General features: G+C 35.6%; 1 protein-coding gene across 1 annotated transcript; it reads right to left on the reverse strand.

The window, feature by feature from the left end:
- Positions 1-471: 471 nt before the first annotated feature.
- Positions 472-5,785, reverse strand: LOC114402561 (L-ascorbate oxidase-like). Its single transcript, XM_028365186.1, has 5 exons — positions 5,413-5,785; positions 4,836-4,928; positions 3,969-4,181; positions 2,861-3,055; positions 472-1,671 (listed from the first exon to the last, which is right to left on the reverse strand). The coding sequence occupies exons 1-5, from the start codon at positions 5,674-5,676 to the stop codon at positions 712-714; spliced, it is 1,725 nt and encodes a 574-aa protein (XP_028220987.1). The 5' UTR covers positions 5,677-5,785; the 3' UTR covers positions 472-711.
- Positions 5,786-13,136: the final 7,351 nt, after the last annotated feature.

A 13,136-nucleotide genomic window follows, 5' to 3' on the forward strand; every position in this document is an offset into this window, starting at 1 on the left:
TGTTAAGGGGGATGCCAAAAAAATAACAATGAAATCATGATTCCATTGTTATGTATAGGGTGATAAAATAATATATAACAAAATCATGATTTTGTTGTGATAAGGGGGGTGTGAAATTGGTTACGTCGTTATGTATTTTATTCAATAAAATCATGATTTGGTGAGAAGGACATTTTTAAAATAAAAAAAGGGTCAGCCTCTTGGTGGGGCTAATACCAAATGGAATGGGACGAATAGCAACTCCCAAGAAGAAGTTTAGGTGACTTGAGTTAATTTTATCAAAAGTCCAAATAGAAATAAAAAGGGTACCTTTATCTTAATGGACCAAGCTCATAAGAACTTTACATATATCAATTAAGTTGGATGTTCGTTATCTCAATTTCATTTCCCTTACAGGATGCAATTGTAGTAGGTAAATGGTTGCAACACATTATCCATTCTAGAAAATGTTTATATCATATTCATTATTCATTCAATCCTTCTCTTAACACATTTCTCAAAATTAAATTAATGAGTTACACAAGAATGCAATAAAATAAATAAATTACCTTAAAGGAGAAGACATGACTACCCTATAAGATAATAGGTCCAATTCTACAAGAGAAAATAGTACAAAACAAACCCCACAAACAGAATTGAGAAAGAGGACAAAGGAAACATACACTTGGCAACTTAAGGCCTATTAAGCATCAATAGTGTGGCAAGCTAGTTTTAGTAGCGTCCGTTTTCTATTAGCTTCTTTCCTGTAAGACCACAAGTTAGTGCTTCTCTTGGGATTTTTCCAACTTTGTGAACACCCTCAGCAAAAACCACACCCATTCCCATGTGCAAATGAGGCTCAATGTGACAATGGAAGGCCCAAACTCCTGGGTTATCGGCCTTAAACCTCAATGCAGTCCAACCATATGGAAATATCACTGCGGTGTTCCTTAAGGGTGCTTGTGTGAAATTGAATTTCTTCACATCACCCGATTTGAATTTCCCTTCTCCATACCCCAAAACCCAAAAGTCATGTCCATGCAAGTGCCAAGGGTGAATCTCACTACCATTCCCAATTAATTGGTTCGCATTTTGCAATATCACATCAACGACTTCATTAAGATTGAACATGTACACCCCATTGCCAATTGTTGCATTTGGGTTCACAGGAGGGTTAAAAATGTGATAATCTTGTTGGAAGGTCACAGGTGGGGGCGTTTGGTCAAAGGCATTGTTTATTTTGAACTTGATTGAGCCCAAGTAAGGGGTGGGTGGCAATGTTAAGGATACATTATTAATGGACCATTTGGTAAACCCATCAACTCGATTTTGGGTGTTGAGGAGGAGTATTGTGCGGTCTGAATGCTCCGGAGGTTGTGGGGTTCCCATTTTGGCAATGATTTTTTTGGTGAAGGCTTTGCTATGCTCAAAATCATTCCAAAGGGGTGTGATGGGTGGTGGAGAAGTTGGAAAAATTAAGGCAGAAATGGTCTTATAGTTTAGAATGGCCAAGCCTTGTGGGGTTTTAGGCTTTCTTCCTCTAACCCCAATTGAAAGCCAATAATTTTTGTTTGGATTTTGGTTTGTGTGAAGGAGCACTGAGTAGCTCTCACCAGAGTAGATGTCCATGTCATCAACCGCAAATGGTGTAACGTAGTTTCCATCAACTTCAACCACAACAAGTTTGTGATTCTACAATACACACAAATTAGGTCAAGTTAATTGATGCATAAAATGAATCGATGGTGTCATTTATAATTACACTAATTGTATAATCAATCCAAATATTTAAGAAAAGCTTATTCTTCTATTCACTAATAATATGTTTGGATGCAATTCATTTTTTTTTAAGAAATTTAAAATATTGTGGTAAAATATATTGTTTGGATCATAAGTTTAAAAGAGAAATTAAAATTTTAGTGATTTGTGAATGCATTTTGTCCTTTTGATTACTTAAAATTGTAGGATTTTAAATTTTTATAAATAAAATACGAATTTAATAAAATTCTTCATATTCACTTTTAATTATTTTAAATTTATAATTATCATAAAGTCTAATTAATTTGTAGTGTAAAACTTTTTAAAGTGACATTTTATAGAAATTAAACATATATATATATATATATATATATATATATATATATATATATATAATTAATGTGGAACAGTTGTTTTTTCAATAGTAATACTGCTTCATATATTTGAGTATATGTTTAAAACTTCATTTTAAGAAATTATTTTCTAAAGATATAAATAAAATAAGTGTGTCAATAACTTGCAACTCTTTCTTTTATTAATTTTTTAATCTTTTTAAGTCCTCCATCAACCATCTTCCTACATACAACGGTCTAATTGGGATGTACACAAAAAGTCACGGATTTCTACATCCACTAAACATTTTTATATTATATATGAAAGATAGATTGTCGAAACCCTTTTTTTCAACTTTCTTGACCCATTAGTAAAGTCTTTATTACCTTAACACCAACTAACATTTGAACCATTCTATTGTTGGTAAACAAACAATTAATAATAGATGTGATGAATCACCGTGGATTTCACTCAGCAAACAAAAAAATTTGAACCATTCTATTGTTGGTAAACAAACAATTAATAATAGATGTGATGAATCACCGAGGATTTAACTCAGAAAAAAAAAAAAATCACTGTGGATTTCTCCAATTGGTTTCTTTTTGGTTTAAGTGAGAGCAATAAAATATCTTACACTAACCTCATAATACAGTTAATGGTCACTAATTAAGATGTACATGTGATGACACTTTTAGAAAAAAATTGTAAATGATAAAAAATTAAAAATAGAAAGAGAAAAAAATAATTAATGAAATGCAACATTTCATGTATAGGGTCATATAGAACTCACCGAAATAGCTAAGTTGAGTGCAGCTAAGGAAGTGGTGCTGGCAATCCTGATTCTATAGGTCTTGTTTGGCTCCACATCAAGAATCTGAGGGGCACATTCTTCATCACCTTTAAGATGGCATTGGGGTAGGGTTGTGTTGATGAATTTAGATGCAAGGGAACAATTGAATTGTCCTCTTCCATTGATGAGCGGAGTCTAAAAAAGTGAAAAATGAATGGGTAAAGGGTAAGAAATTAAGATTCTAGAGGGCTACCTAAATGTGAAAGCTTCTCTTTTCCTTTTGTATGTTTCTTTTCTTTCTACCTTTTCTCTTCGATCAGTCAATATAAAAAGCTACTAACTAACGCGTAATGCACCATTAGAGGATTGCACATTGTGTATGCAAAACTATTTAAATTAATTAATTATTAGTTTTTAAGTGATGTTAAAGTCGATTGTCTTGAAATATATTTTTGATAAAGGGAAAAAAGAAAAAGAAAAAAAAAAAGCATGCACTCTTAAAAAAGAAAAAGAAAAAGAAAAGGTATGGCTGTGGAGAATTATCCAAGTTGCCCTGTATATATTATAAAAATTCAACTCCACTTTCTGCAAAAGGGCCTCATGTTCAAGTTTTTCTAGATTACTTTACCGAATTTTATATATTTCGATCTGGATTAATTTGTACCTTTATTTTTCAATGTTATGTCGGAGGTAAAGCTAATAACATGAGTCATTTCAATTTGTTCATTGTAGGTTATTTATAAACCTTTAGATCAAATGCCTCTTAAACAAAGGTTAAATAATATTGGTGAGTAGTAATCGTTCTGTTTTTATTTTCTCTTTATTGATATCTTACAATAAACTATATATAAGAATTGAAAGGTTTAAAAAAGATTGGTGTACTAGTGTAAGATTCAATTATATTCACATGAGTAAGAATAATCTATTTAGTGAAAGAATCTGTGTTTGATTTTCATCGTATGCAAAATTTTTTGAGATCAACCATAATCAAACATTACGAGCGAGATTAATCTTTGATCCAGTGGATTAAAAGACACTTGTGATTTCTGACTCAGGACAAAAGATATAAAAATTGTAAAAACAAAATATAAATTTCTGTTAATATTACCTGAGGTTCACCAATCCATTTTAATGGTTTTGTAGAGAGACCAACTTCTTGTTCATGTGAGCTTGTGTGCCACAAATCACTAAGAAGAAGGTTGAATTCACCATCGTAATGAAACGGTTCGTTTTGTCCCTTTGGCAAATCTACTATCAATGAACCATACAACTCAGCTGCTCTTTGCATACCATAGTGTCCATGATAGAAATATGTACCAGGCTGCAGCGTATAAAAACTCATGAATACAACATTACATAACACTAAGACCTATTCTAGCTTTAGTTTAAACAAATGCATAAAAAACACAAGAAAACCACCGAAAGTAAAACCATAGCCGGAGAAACCAACCACTTGTGGAATATTTATGCAAGAGAAGATAAAAAAAAAAAACAGATAACCCGGACAAAGATGCATGTTATCTTTATTTAATCAAAAAGGGAAAGAAAAAAATATTTAAAGAAAACAAAACATATTTTTTCCTTTCAATTTTCTCTTTCTTACTTTCATTTTTCTAATTAAACCAAACAGAACTTTGGACTCAAAATTCATAGGACATGGGACGTCGATCAATATGTATAAATGGAAAATAAATAGAAATAAACAGAATTATATAAGAGAAAAAGAGTTATATCGACAACATAAAAATTTTTATACAATCATTCAATCATAACTCACTATAAATAATAAATTTATTAATTTTTAAAATAATCATATTAAAATAATTCAAATGATGATTTATGATTAAATGTTCATATAAAATTATTTTACAATTCTTGTAATACATAAACATTAAATTCATTATATAAATGTCTAAAAGTTTAATGTGTCTTGTTAATAAAAAGTTAAGAAATGAGAGGAGAGAAATGTAATTACCCGGTCAACTGTAAACCTGTAATGATAAGTTTCTCCTGGGTTTATAGCACACTGTGAGATGGAAGCAGTTCCATCTGCCCAAGGAGTTCCAACCTGCAAAGTGAAAACATAAATTAACAAAAACTATTAATTAATTAATATGGTATTTAATTTTAGCTTAGCACTGGGCATAGTAAAACCACAGAAACACTCCTATTCCTACGTATATATAAGTAAATATATAGGGCTTGTGGATAACCTTTTCCAGAAAAACTTTTATTATAAGAAAATAAGAAAAAAAATATTTTTTTCTTATTTTTTTATTTGAGAATTATTTTTGGATAAACTGACTCAAACATGCATGCTCATATACAAAGTCATAAAAAGTGCGAGTGAGTCTAATTTGTTGGTATTATTGATGGAAAAGTCGTATGTAATTTACCGATGAATAAATTTACTCTAATTTATCTGTATTAGTGATGAACTCGTGGTCCACTGTAATAGACTCATTGTAATTCTGAACATTCATGTAGTGCGTGTAAAAGGGCTAGAATTAGAGAGAAAAACAAAAGAAGAAGAAAAAGTAAAGAACAAGAGCCTGTCTGATTCCATGCCAGTGAACAACAGTTCCCTCACTGAAAAGCTTGTTGGTGAGAGCAATGTCAAGAATGTCACCAACTTCAGCCCTAATAGTTGGGCCGGGAAACTGGCCGTTGATTCCCATCACAACGTGTTCCAAGCAATCTGGCTTTCTGATCATGTACTCCACATCAAACTTGTAGTGTCTCACTCTTCCTCCAAGTGACAATTCTACCAAACCCAACCATATTATGCACCAAACAAAAAGAGCTTTCAAGCTCATTATTGTGTTAATTTTTCTGATCAGGAGAAACCCTTCTCAATTGGCAGAAGAAGCTATTGGTGAACAAATTAAGGAAATCATGAAAGATATAGAATTATGTATAAAAGAATAATAGGTGTAGAGGATTGAGGTTGTATTTGGATGGTGACACTAAATATATATGACAAAATTGTACTTTTGGTCCCCCAGTTTATTTCCAATTTCGGATTTGGTCCCCCTATAATTTAATTCACAAATTTGGTCCCCCAATTTTATAAATCCTTGCAAAATTGGTCCTGGAAGCCCAATTTGGACGTTGACCGTTAACCTCAGACGTTGACTGTCACGTGTCAATGTCACGTGTCAACGTCTGAGTGACTCCCTGTAAAAGCTTCATTTTTTGTAGGTAAAATTACACTTTTGGTCTTCCAGTTTTACTCCAATTTCGATTTTGGTCCCTTTATAATTTAATTCACACATTTGGTCCCCCAGTCTTATAAATCTCTTTATAAATTCAGCCAAATTTTACTACTGGAGAAGTTGTATTTCAAATTTCAAACAAAAATATCATTGTCATACATAGGCCACTTAAGCAGTCGTATACACATAATATCGCATTGGAGAGCATAAAAAGAAAAAAAAAGAGGGAGTTATTACAAAACCTGTTAAAATAAGAGATCTGAAAATTTCAGACCTAGGTTGGGATTCATGCACCACTTTCCCAAGTTGAACAATCCCGGAAGTGGGAGAGAGACAAAGAGTGATTTTTCTCTGGGTTCCAAGTGAGTGAAAAACTTGCAATGAAAAAGAAGCCCGAGATTTATCAAGACTTACCATGTCTCTAGCACCAGAGGCTAAACCATTCAAAAGATCAATTTTGCAGGAACAATTTATAAAGGGATTTATAAAACTGGGGGACCAAATGTGTGAATTAAACTATAGGGGGACCAAAATAGAAATTGGAGTAAAATTCATGGACCAAAAGTGCAATTTTACCTAAAAGAATGAAGTCTTTACGGGGAACCACTCAGACGTTGACATGTGGCATTGACACGTGGCAGTCAACGTCTGAGGTTAACGGTCAACGTCCAAATCAGGCTTCTAGGACCAATTTTGCAGGGATTTATAAAATTGGAGGACCAAATTTATGAATTAAATTATAGGGGGACCAAATCCGTAATTAGAGATAAAGTGGGGGACCAATTTTACAATTTTGACAATATATATAAATGGTTGATGTCTTTAAATTAACAAATAAATGTACAAATTCTATTTATTAATTCTAGGGCTCTAAGGTTGGTTGGGCTAAGGTGGAGAAGTTTTAAGTGATCCAGCGGTGGACCTGTTCATTTTACTTGTAGTAGCAGGTTATGTTAACCAGTTGTTTTAAATAAATAAAAAATAAAATATAATAATATGTTATATCATATGGAAGGGTATATTAGATAAATAAATACCGTTGGATTTATGAATAAAAGATTGGATGGTTAGGATATTTTACATGTGTGGATTTGCAAACTCATAGTGGAGATTAACACTGCACGACCTCGCACCCCACTGCCATTGAGATTGCCGATAGTAGTAGTAAACAAAACTGTCACCATTTAATTTAGTCGCAGATCTAGTTACGACATTTGTTGATCTAGTCGTGGTGGTCGAAAATCTTGGTCGCGGGGGGATTTGATGAAGAACTTGAGCCAGCGTTGCGGAGGGCAAGGAGGTCCTAGAGGGTGGAGGAAAAGGGAGGAAAACGTTAATGGACGTTTGCTTCAGGAATCAACAATGCCTATTTTTTCTTTTCTTTTATTTGTTGTATTTTCTTTGTTAGAATTTGCTTTGTTTTGCTTATTAATTAATTAATCCATGAATTAGTTTTTTTTATTGTTCTTTTCTGCATCTCAATTACTTAAATTGATGGGAGGATTTGAAATTTGGAACGAATTCATTATTGTTTGTGAGAGATGTTGGAGTTTGGAGTTAGTTCAAAGTCAATTCAGACCTTGATGAGTTGTATCTAAAGTTGTTAGTTTATTTTTCTATTATTTTTAGTTAGAAGGACCAATCTGCAAAGTTAGTTTTGTAGAATAATTATAGAGTGGTTCCTGTGATGACTGTATAAATGAAATCAGTTTGTTCAATGGAAGTTAGTTACCATTTTTCCAGTTTCATGATTAGTTCTCCTTGTTTCATTCTCTTCCTTACTTTCTTTCTCTTTTGTCTTCATCATTCAAGACTCAACTTCATCCAAATTTGTCAAGTTTCTGGTTTGCTTGTACAGCGAGCAATCGGGTTCGATAGTGGTATCACGAGCTTCAGGTTCCATCGATGTTGGGAGAGTCTTGATTGGTTTTAGTGTGGGATCTTCGAAGCTTCATTGTTGTAGAGATGAATGGGAACGAGTTTCCAGCGCATTTTCCAATCCTTGATGGAAAGAACTACAATGCATGGTGCATTCAAATGAAAATCATCTTTGGAATGTAGGATGTTCTTGAGTTTGTCACGATTGGACTTCAAGAATTGGAGAAAGATGCAGGGGAAGCACAAAAGAGTACGTTCAGAGAATCCAAGAAAATGGATTGTAAGGCTCGTTTCCTTATTCACCAGTGTGTGGATCCTCAAAACTTTGCCAAGATTGCTTCTGCTACATCGGCTAAGCAAGCTTGTGACATTCTTGCAAATACCTATGCTAGTTCTGATAAGTTGAAAAGAGTCAAGATGCAAACTTTGAAGCAGCAATTCGAGCTATTACAGATGAATGAGAAGGAAGGTATAGCCGAATACCTAAATCATGTGCAAAATCTGTCGAATCAGGTGATGGCTTGTGGTGAAACCTTGAACGATCAAGATCTTGTAGAAAAGGTTTTAAGAACCTTAAGTTCAAGATTTGATTATGTGGTTGCTGCAATAGAAGAATCTAAGGATTTTGCATAAATGAAATTGGATGAGCTTCAATGCTCTCTTGAAGCACACAAGCAAAGAATAAAAGAGAGGGAAACAGATAGGTCATCTGAACAGGCTTTACTTGCTCAGAGTGGAAAAATATTCAACAATGGCTCAGGCAGTAGTAAAGGGAAGGCTAAACCAAAAAACCATAAATTGAAAAAAACAAGAGATGATGGTACTGATGATTCAAGTGCTAATGAATCCAACCATGATGAAGGTGTGTCACACTTAAGGCAGAAGGGCTCTCAGAATAGTGGTAAGAGCGGTAACTCCAGAAGAAAACATATTCAATATTGGTACTGCAGAGAATGGGGTCATTTTGCAACTCAGTGCAAGTCAGGAAAGCACCAAAAGATAAGAGATGATTAAGCACAACTAGCTCAGGAGAGTGACTCAGAAGATGATCAGGTCCTTTTGATGGTGACAAATGATTCAGACAAGGCTACCAACAATGAATGGTACTTGGATACAGGGTGCTCAAATCACATGACTAGGAGGAAAGACTGGCTAATTGATCTGGATGAATCAGTGAAGAAGAATGTCAGGTTTGCAAATAACAATACAGTCATGGCAGAAGGTCTTGGGAGGGTATTGATTCACAGAAAAGATGGTAAAAGGTCTTCAATCAATGAAGTTCTCTATGTACTTACCATGCATAGCAACTTGTTGAGCTTGGGACAGTTGCTTGAGAAGGGATACAAGACAATGCTTGAGGGCCATCATATGAAGATTTTTTATCAGAAGGGTAGGATGATTATCAAGGCACCAGTGTCAAGCAACAAGACCTTTAAGATTGAAATACAAGTTCAGCAGGATCAAGAGTGTTTTTCAATCATTGAAGACTCTAAAACTGGCTTTGGCACTAGAGGTATGGCCATTTGAACTTTAAAAGACTCAGTATGATGAGTAATAATAAAATTGTTATAGGAATGGCTAATGTACAACAACCAAGTAAAGTGTGTGACGGTTGTTGTGAATCCAAACAACTGAGGAAGTCCTATAATACTAAAGTACCAACTAAGTCTTCAGCAGTTTTGAATTTGGTCTATACTGATGTGTGTGGCCCTTTTGAGAAAGTTTCTCTAGGGGGTAGTTCATATTTTGTGTCCTTTATAGATGATTACTCAAGAAAAGTGTGGATCTACTTGCTAAGAAGGAAGAGTGAAGTGTTTTTCACCTTCAAAAGATTCAAGGTGATGGTAAAAACACAAAGTGGAAACAGGATTCAGAGACTCAGATCAGATGGTGGTGGTGAATACGCATCACATGAATTCGAGAAATTTTGTGAGGATGAGGGTATCATTCATGAGATCACACCTTCATATACACCACAACACAATGGTGTATCTGAGAGACTCAATAGAACCATAGTCAACATGACCAAGTGTATGCTAAGGAATTTTGACTTGCCAAAGGAGTTTTGGGGTGAAGTAGTGTCAACAACAGCCTATCTGCTCAACAGATGCTCAACAAAGAGGCTAGAGAATGTGACACCTGAGGAAGCTTGGAGTGGAAGTAAGTCGTATGTCAAGCACTTAAGAGTGTTTGGATGCTTGTGTTTCAAGCATGTTCTAGATCAGTTAAGAAGAAAACTGGACAAAAAAGGTGAACAAATGATTATGTTGGGCTATCATAGTACTGGTGGGTACAGGCTTTATGATTGCAGTTCAAAGAAAGTGGTGATCAATAGTGATGTGATTTTTTATGAAAGTAGAAGCCTGAATTGGGAAAGCACCACTGAAGATACTGGCTCAAGGCAGCATGAACTCAAGATTGATACGCCTGCTTCAGAATTAGTCAGTGACTATGAAACTGCAGATCATGAGACACTGGTTCACATTGACCAGAACCTAGAAGTGACAACAAATAATAGGCCTAAAAGAACTAGGGTTCCTTCATCCAGACTTCATGGTTTTGAAGTACACACTAATGACACTATCACTGATGAGGGTGAACTTCTATCCAGTGAAGTAGTGCATATTGCACTGTTTGCTAATGTTGAGCCTTTTTCCTTTGCTCAAGCCATCAGGGAAGGAAAATGGGCAGAAGCAATGAAGGAAGAGCTGCAGTCAATTGAAAGGAATAGGACTTGGGAGTTAGTCAAACTTCCAAAAGGAAAGAAGGCCATAGGTGTTAAGTGGATATATGTTAGTCGTCTTTTACGACTAACTTTTGTATAGAAAAGTTTTCCAAAATATATATAAATCTCCCAATTTATGGTTATTTTTGGTAGGATTGTAAATATTTATAGTTTAGTTTTCATATGTGCTCAGTAGAAGCCTTCCTTATGAATTTAATGTAAATTTTACCTCAATTTCAGGTAAAAGGAGAAAATTATGAAGGTGCAAAAGTTGTTGTCTCGCTAAGCCTGAACCATGCGCTTATCGAGACCAAACCGCTAAGCGAGACTGCAGTGGCTTAGCGATTGAGGATAAGCCTGAAGAGAGTTCGTCCACGCCAGCATGCGCCCAGTGCGTATGCAACTCGCTAAGCGAGACAACTGTCTCTTCTATGCTAAGCGCGAGATTAGCGCTAAGCCAAATCTCACTTACTCGTGCAACCCAGCTTATTTTATTCTTTTCTTGTTTTCATTTGCATTAGTTGAACATTTAACTTTGATTGTGGGAATATATTTCAGCATGCATTGCATTGAAAAAAAGGGGTTTCAAAAGCTTTCTTGAGCTATGGACTGAAAATTTAACTCAGAAAATTTTCAAAAGTCCATTCGCTAAGTGCAGCCCTTGTGCTAAGCAAAATTCTCTGCAGACGCTAAGCGAGTTGTGCTTGCGCTAGGTGCCTTAACCCCTGATCATTAGCTGTAGTGGTCTCGCAAAGTGCGTGCTCCGCGCTAAGCCTAAAAACTTCTCTGGATTTCAATTCTTTCGAATTGGGCTTAGTGCAACCGCTCGCTAAGCACACAAACCTTTCTGGAATTGCATTTTTTAGAATTGCGCTAAGCGAGCCACCTCGCTTAGCAAGACCCACTCTCTGCATTTAAGAAGCAATTTATTCGCTAAGCGCGACCATTGCCCGCTAAGCGTAAGTTGCAGGCCAATCAGATCTGCAGAACCCGCTAAGCGCATATCTTCGTGCTAAGCCCAAAAACTTCTCTGGAATTTCAAATTTTTTAATTGGGCTTAGTGAGTAGATTTGCTAAGCGTGCATGTTTAAAAACTCAATCGTCACTTTGGGCTCGCTTAGTGAGTCTACGCGCTAAGTGAGAGGATCGACATTTGCATAATGTAAAGAGGCGTAATTTCCTTTGGCAGTTACCACCCCACTCTCTTCAGCATCTCTTCTTTCCCTGCATTTTTCTACACCTTGCTTTCATTTCCAAATTGCCTGCATTTTTTATTTCCTTTGCACACTCAATCTCAGCAATTCAAGTAAATGTTTCAACCTTGTCTTTATTTTCTTAAAATTTTTAAACTTTAGGTTAGTTGACTTAGTTACTGTTTAGGTTTAGATTGTTGTCTTGATTAATGCTTTTAGCTTAGTTGCTTGTTAGAGTAGAGGTTAGGGTTTTATTTTGTATACAATGTGCTTGTTTTGCTTAGGTTTAGATGGCCTAATAGAGGCCTAATTGAGGGGTTAAGAAAGCCCCTGTTTTTCTGGAAATCGCGATGAACGCGCTAAGCAAGTTCATCATTTTTGTTGAACATTTGGATTTCCAGATGAACTAGCTAAGCGCGGCCCTGTCCCGCTAAGCGGGTTAATCTTCTCTGGTTGAAAGTTCAATTGCTTATGAACTTGCTAAGCGCATCTGTGCACTAAGCGAGTAATGTGTTCTCAGACACTTAGAAATTTCTGTGTTTTGTTGTGCGCTAAGCATGCCTTGTCACGCTAAGCACAATTATCTCTCTATTTTTCTATTTGTTGGAATTGGGCTTAGCGAGCCTGCTCGCTAAGCCAGTGTTGTTCAGTAGAGTAGTCACGCTAAGCGCGCCTTGCCACGCTAAGCGGAAATCCTTGTCTATTTTGAAAATTTATGGAATTAGGCTTAGCGAGCCTGCTCGTTAAGCCAATTTTGCAAAAAAAAAAAAAATGGATTTGTGTTCACTCTCTAAGCGCGTGGCTATCATGCTTAGCGCATGAGTAGTTTTTCCTAAGGCGCGCTAAGCGCCCAGACTGATTTTCAGTTTTTCAAATTGAATAATTTCCTGTCTAATCTTGTGTTTTGATTCTTTTGTGTTGCATATGGCTCCTCGTAAGAGAAAAGCCACAACTTTATTGTCCCAGGCCAGTTATGACTCATCCATATTTGTATCAAGGGATGCCCGAGACCGTTACACAGATAACATCCTCGGTCGGAACATTCTTTTAGAGAGGAATGTGAAGCTATACATTAATGAGTTTGATGACTTCAGAAGAGAAGTCGAGAGGAGGAACTGGCACAGGGAGCTCACTAATTTTTTTGAAGGAAGCATAGATGTGGCAGTTGTTAAAGAATCCTATGCAAACCTATATTACCCTGAGGACAAAGCACCAAAGCAAGTTAGGGTTCGAGGGCACCTGATTAAGTTCGATGTGGACTCCTT

Source organism: Glycine soja, chromosome 20, assembly GCF_004193775.1.
Source record: "Glycine soja cultivar W05 chromosome 20, ASM419377v2, whole genome shotgun sequence".
NCBI lineage: Eukaryota > Viridiplantae > Streptophyta > Magnoliopsida > Fabales > Fabaceae > Glycine > Glycine soja.

Bases quoted from the DNA above. Each gene is read 5' to 3' on its own strand.
- LOC114402561 (XM_028365186.1), bottom strand. From the start codon at position 5,676: ATGAGCTTGAAAGCTCTTTTTGTTTGGTGCATAATATGGTTGGGTTTG. The intron at 4,929-5,412 runs GCTCTTGTTCTT...TTCACTTTGCAG, and splicing joins ACTGGCATGGAATCAGACAG to GTTGGAACTCCTTGGGCAGA. The intron at 4,182-4,835 runs GTAATTACATTT...TATACGCTGCAG, and splicing joins ACAGGTTTACAGTTGACCGG to CCTGGTACATATTTCTATCA.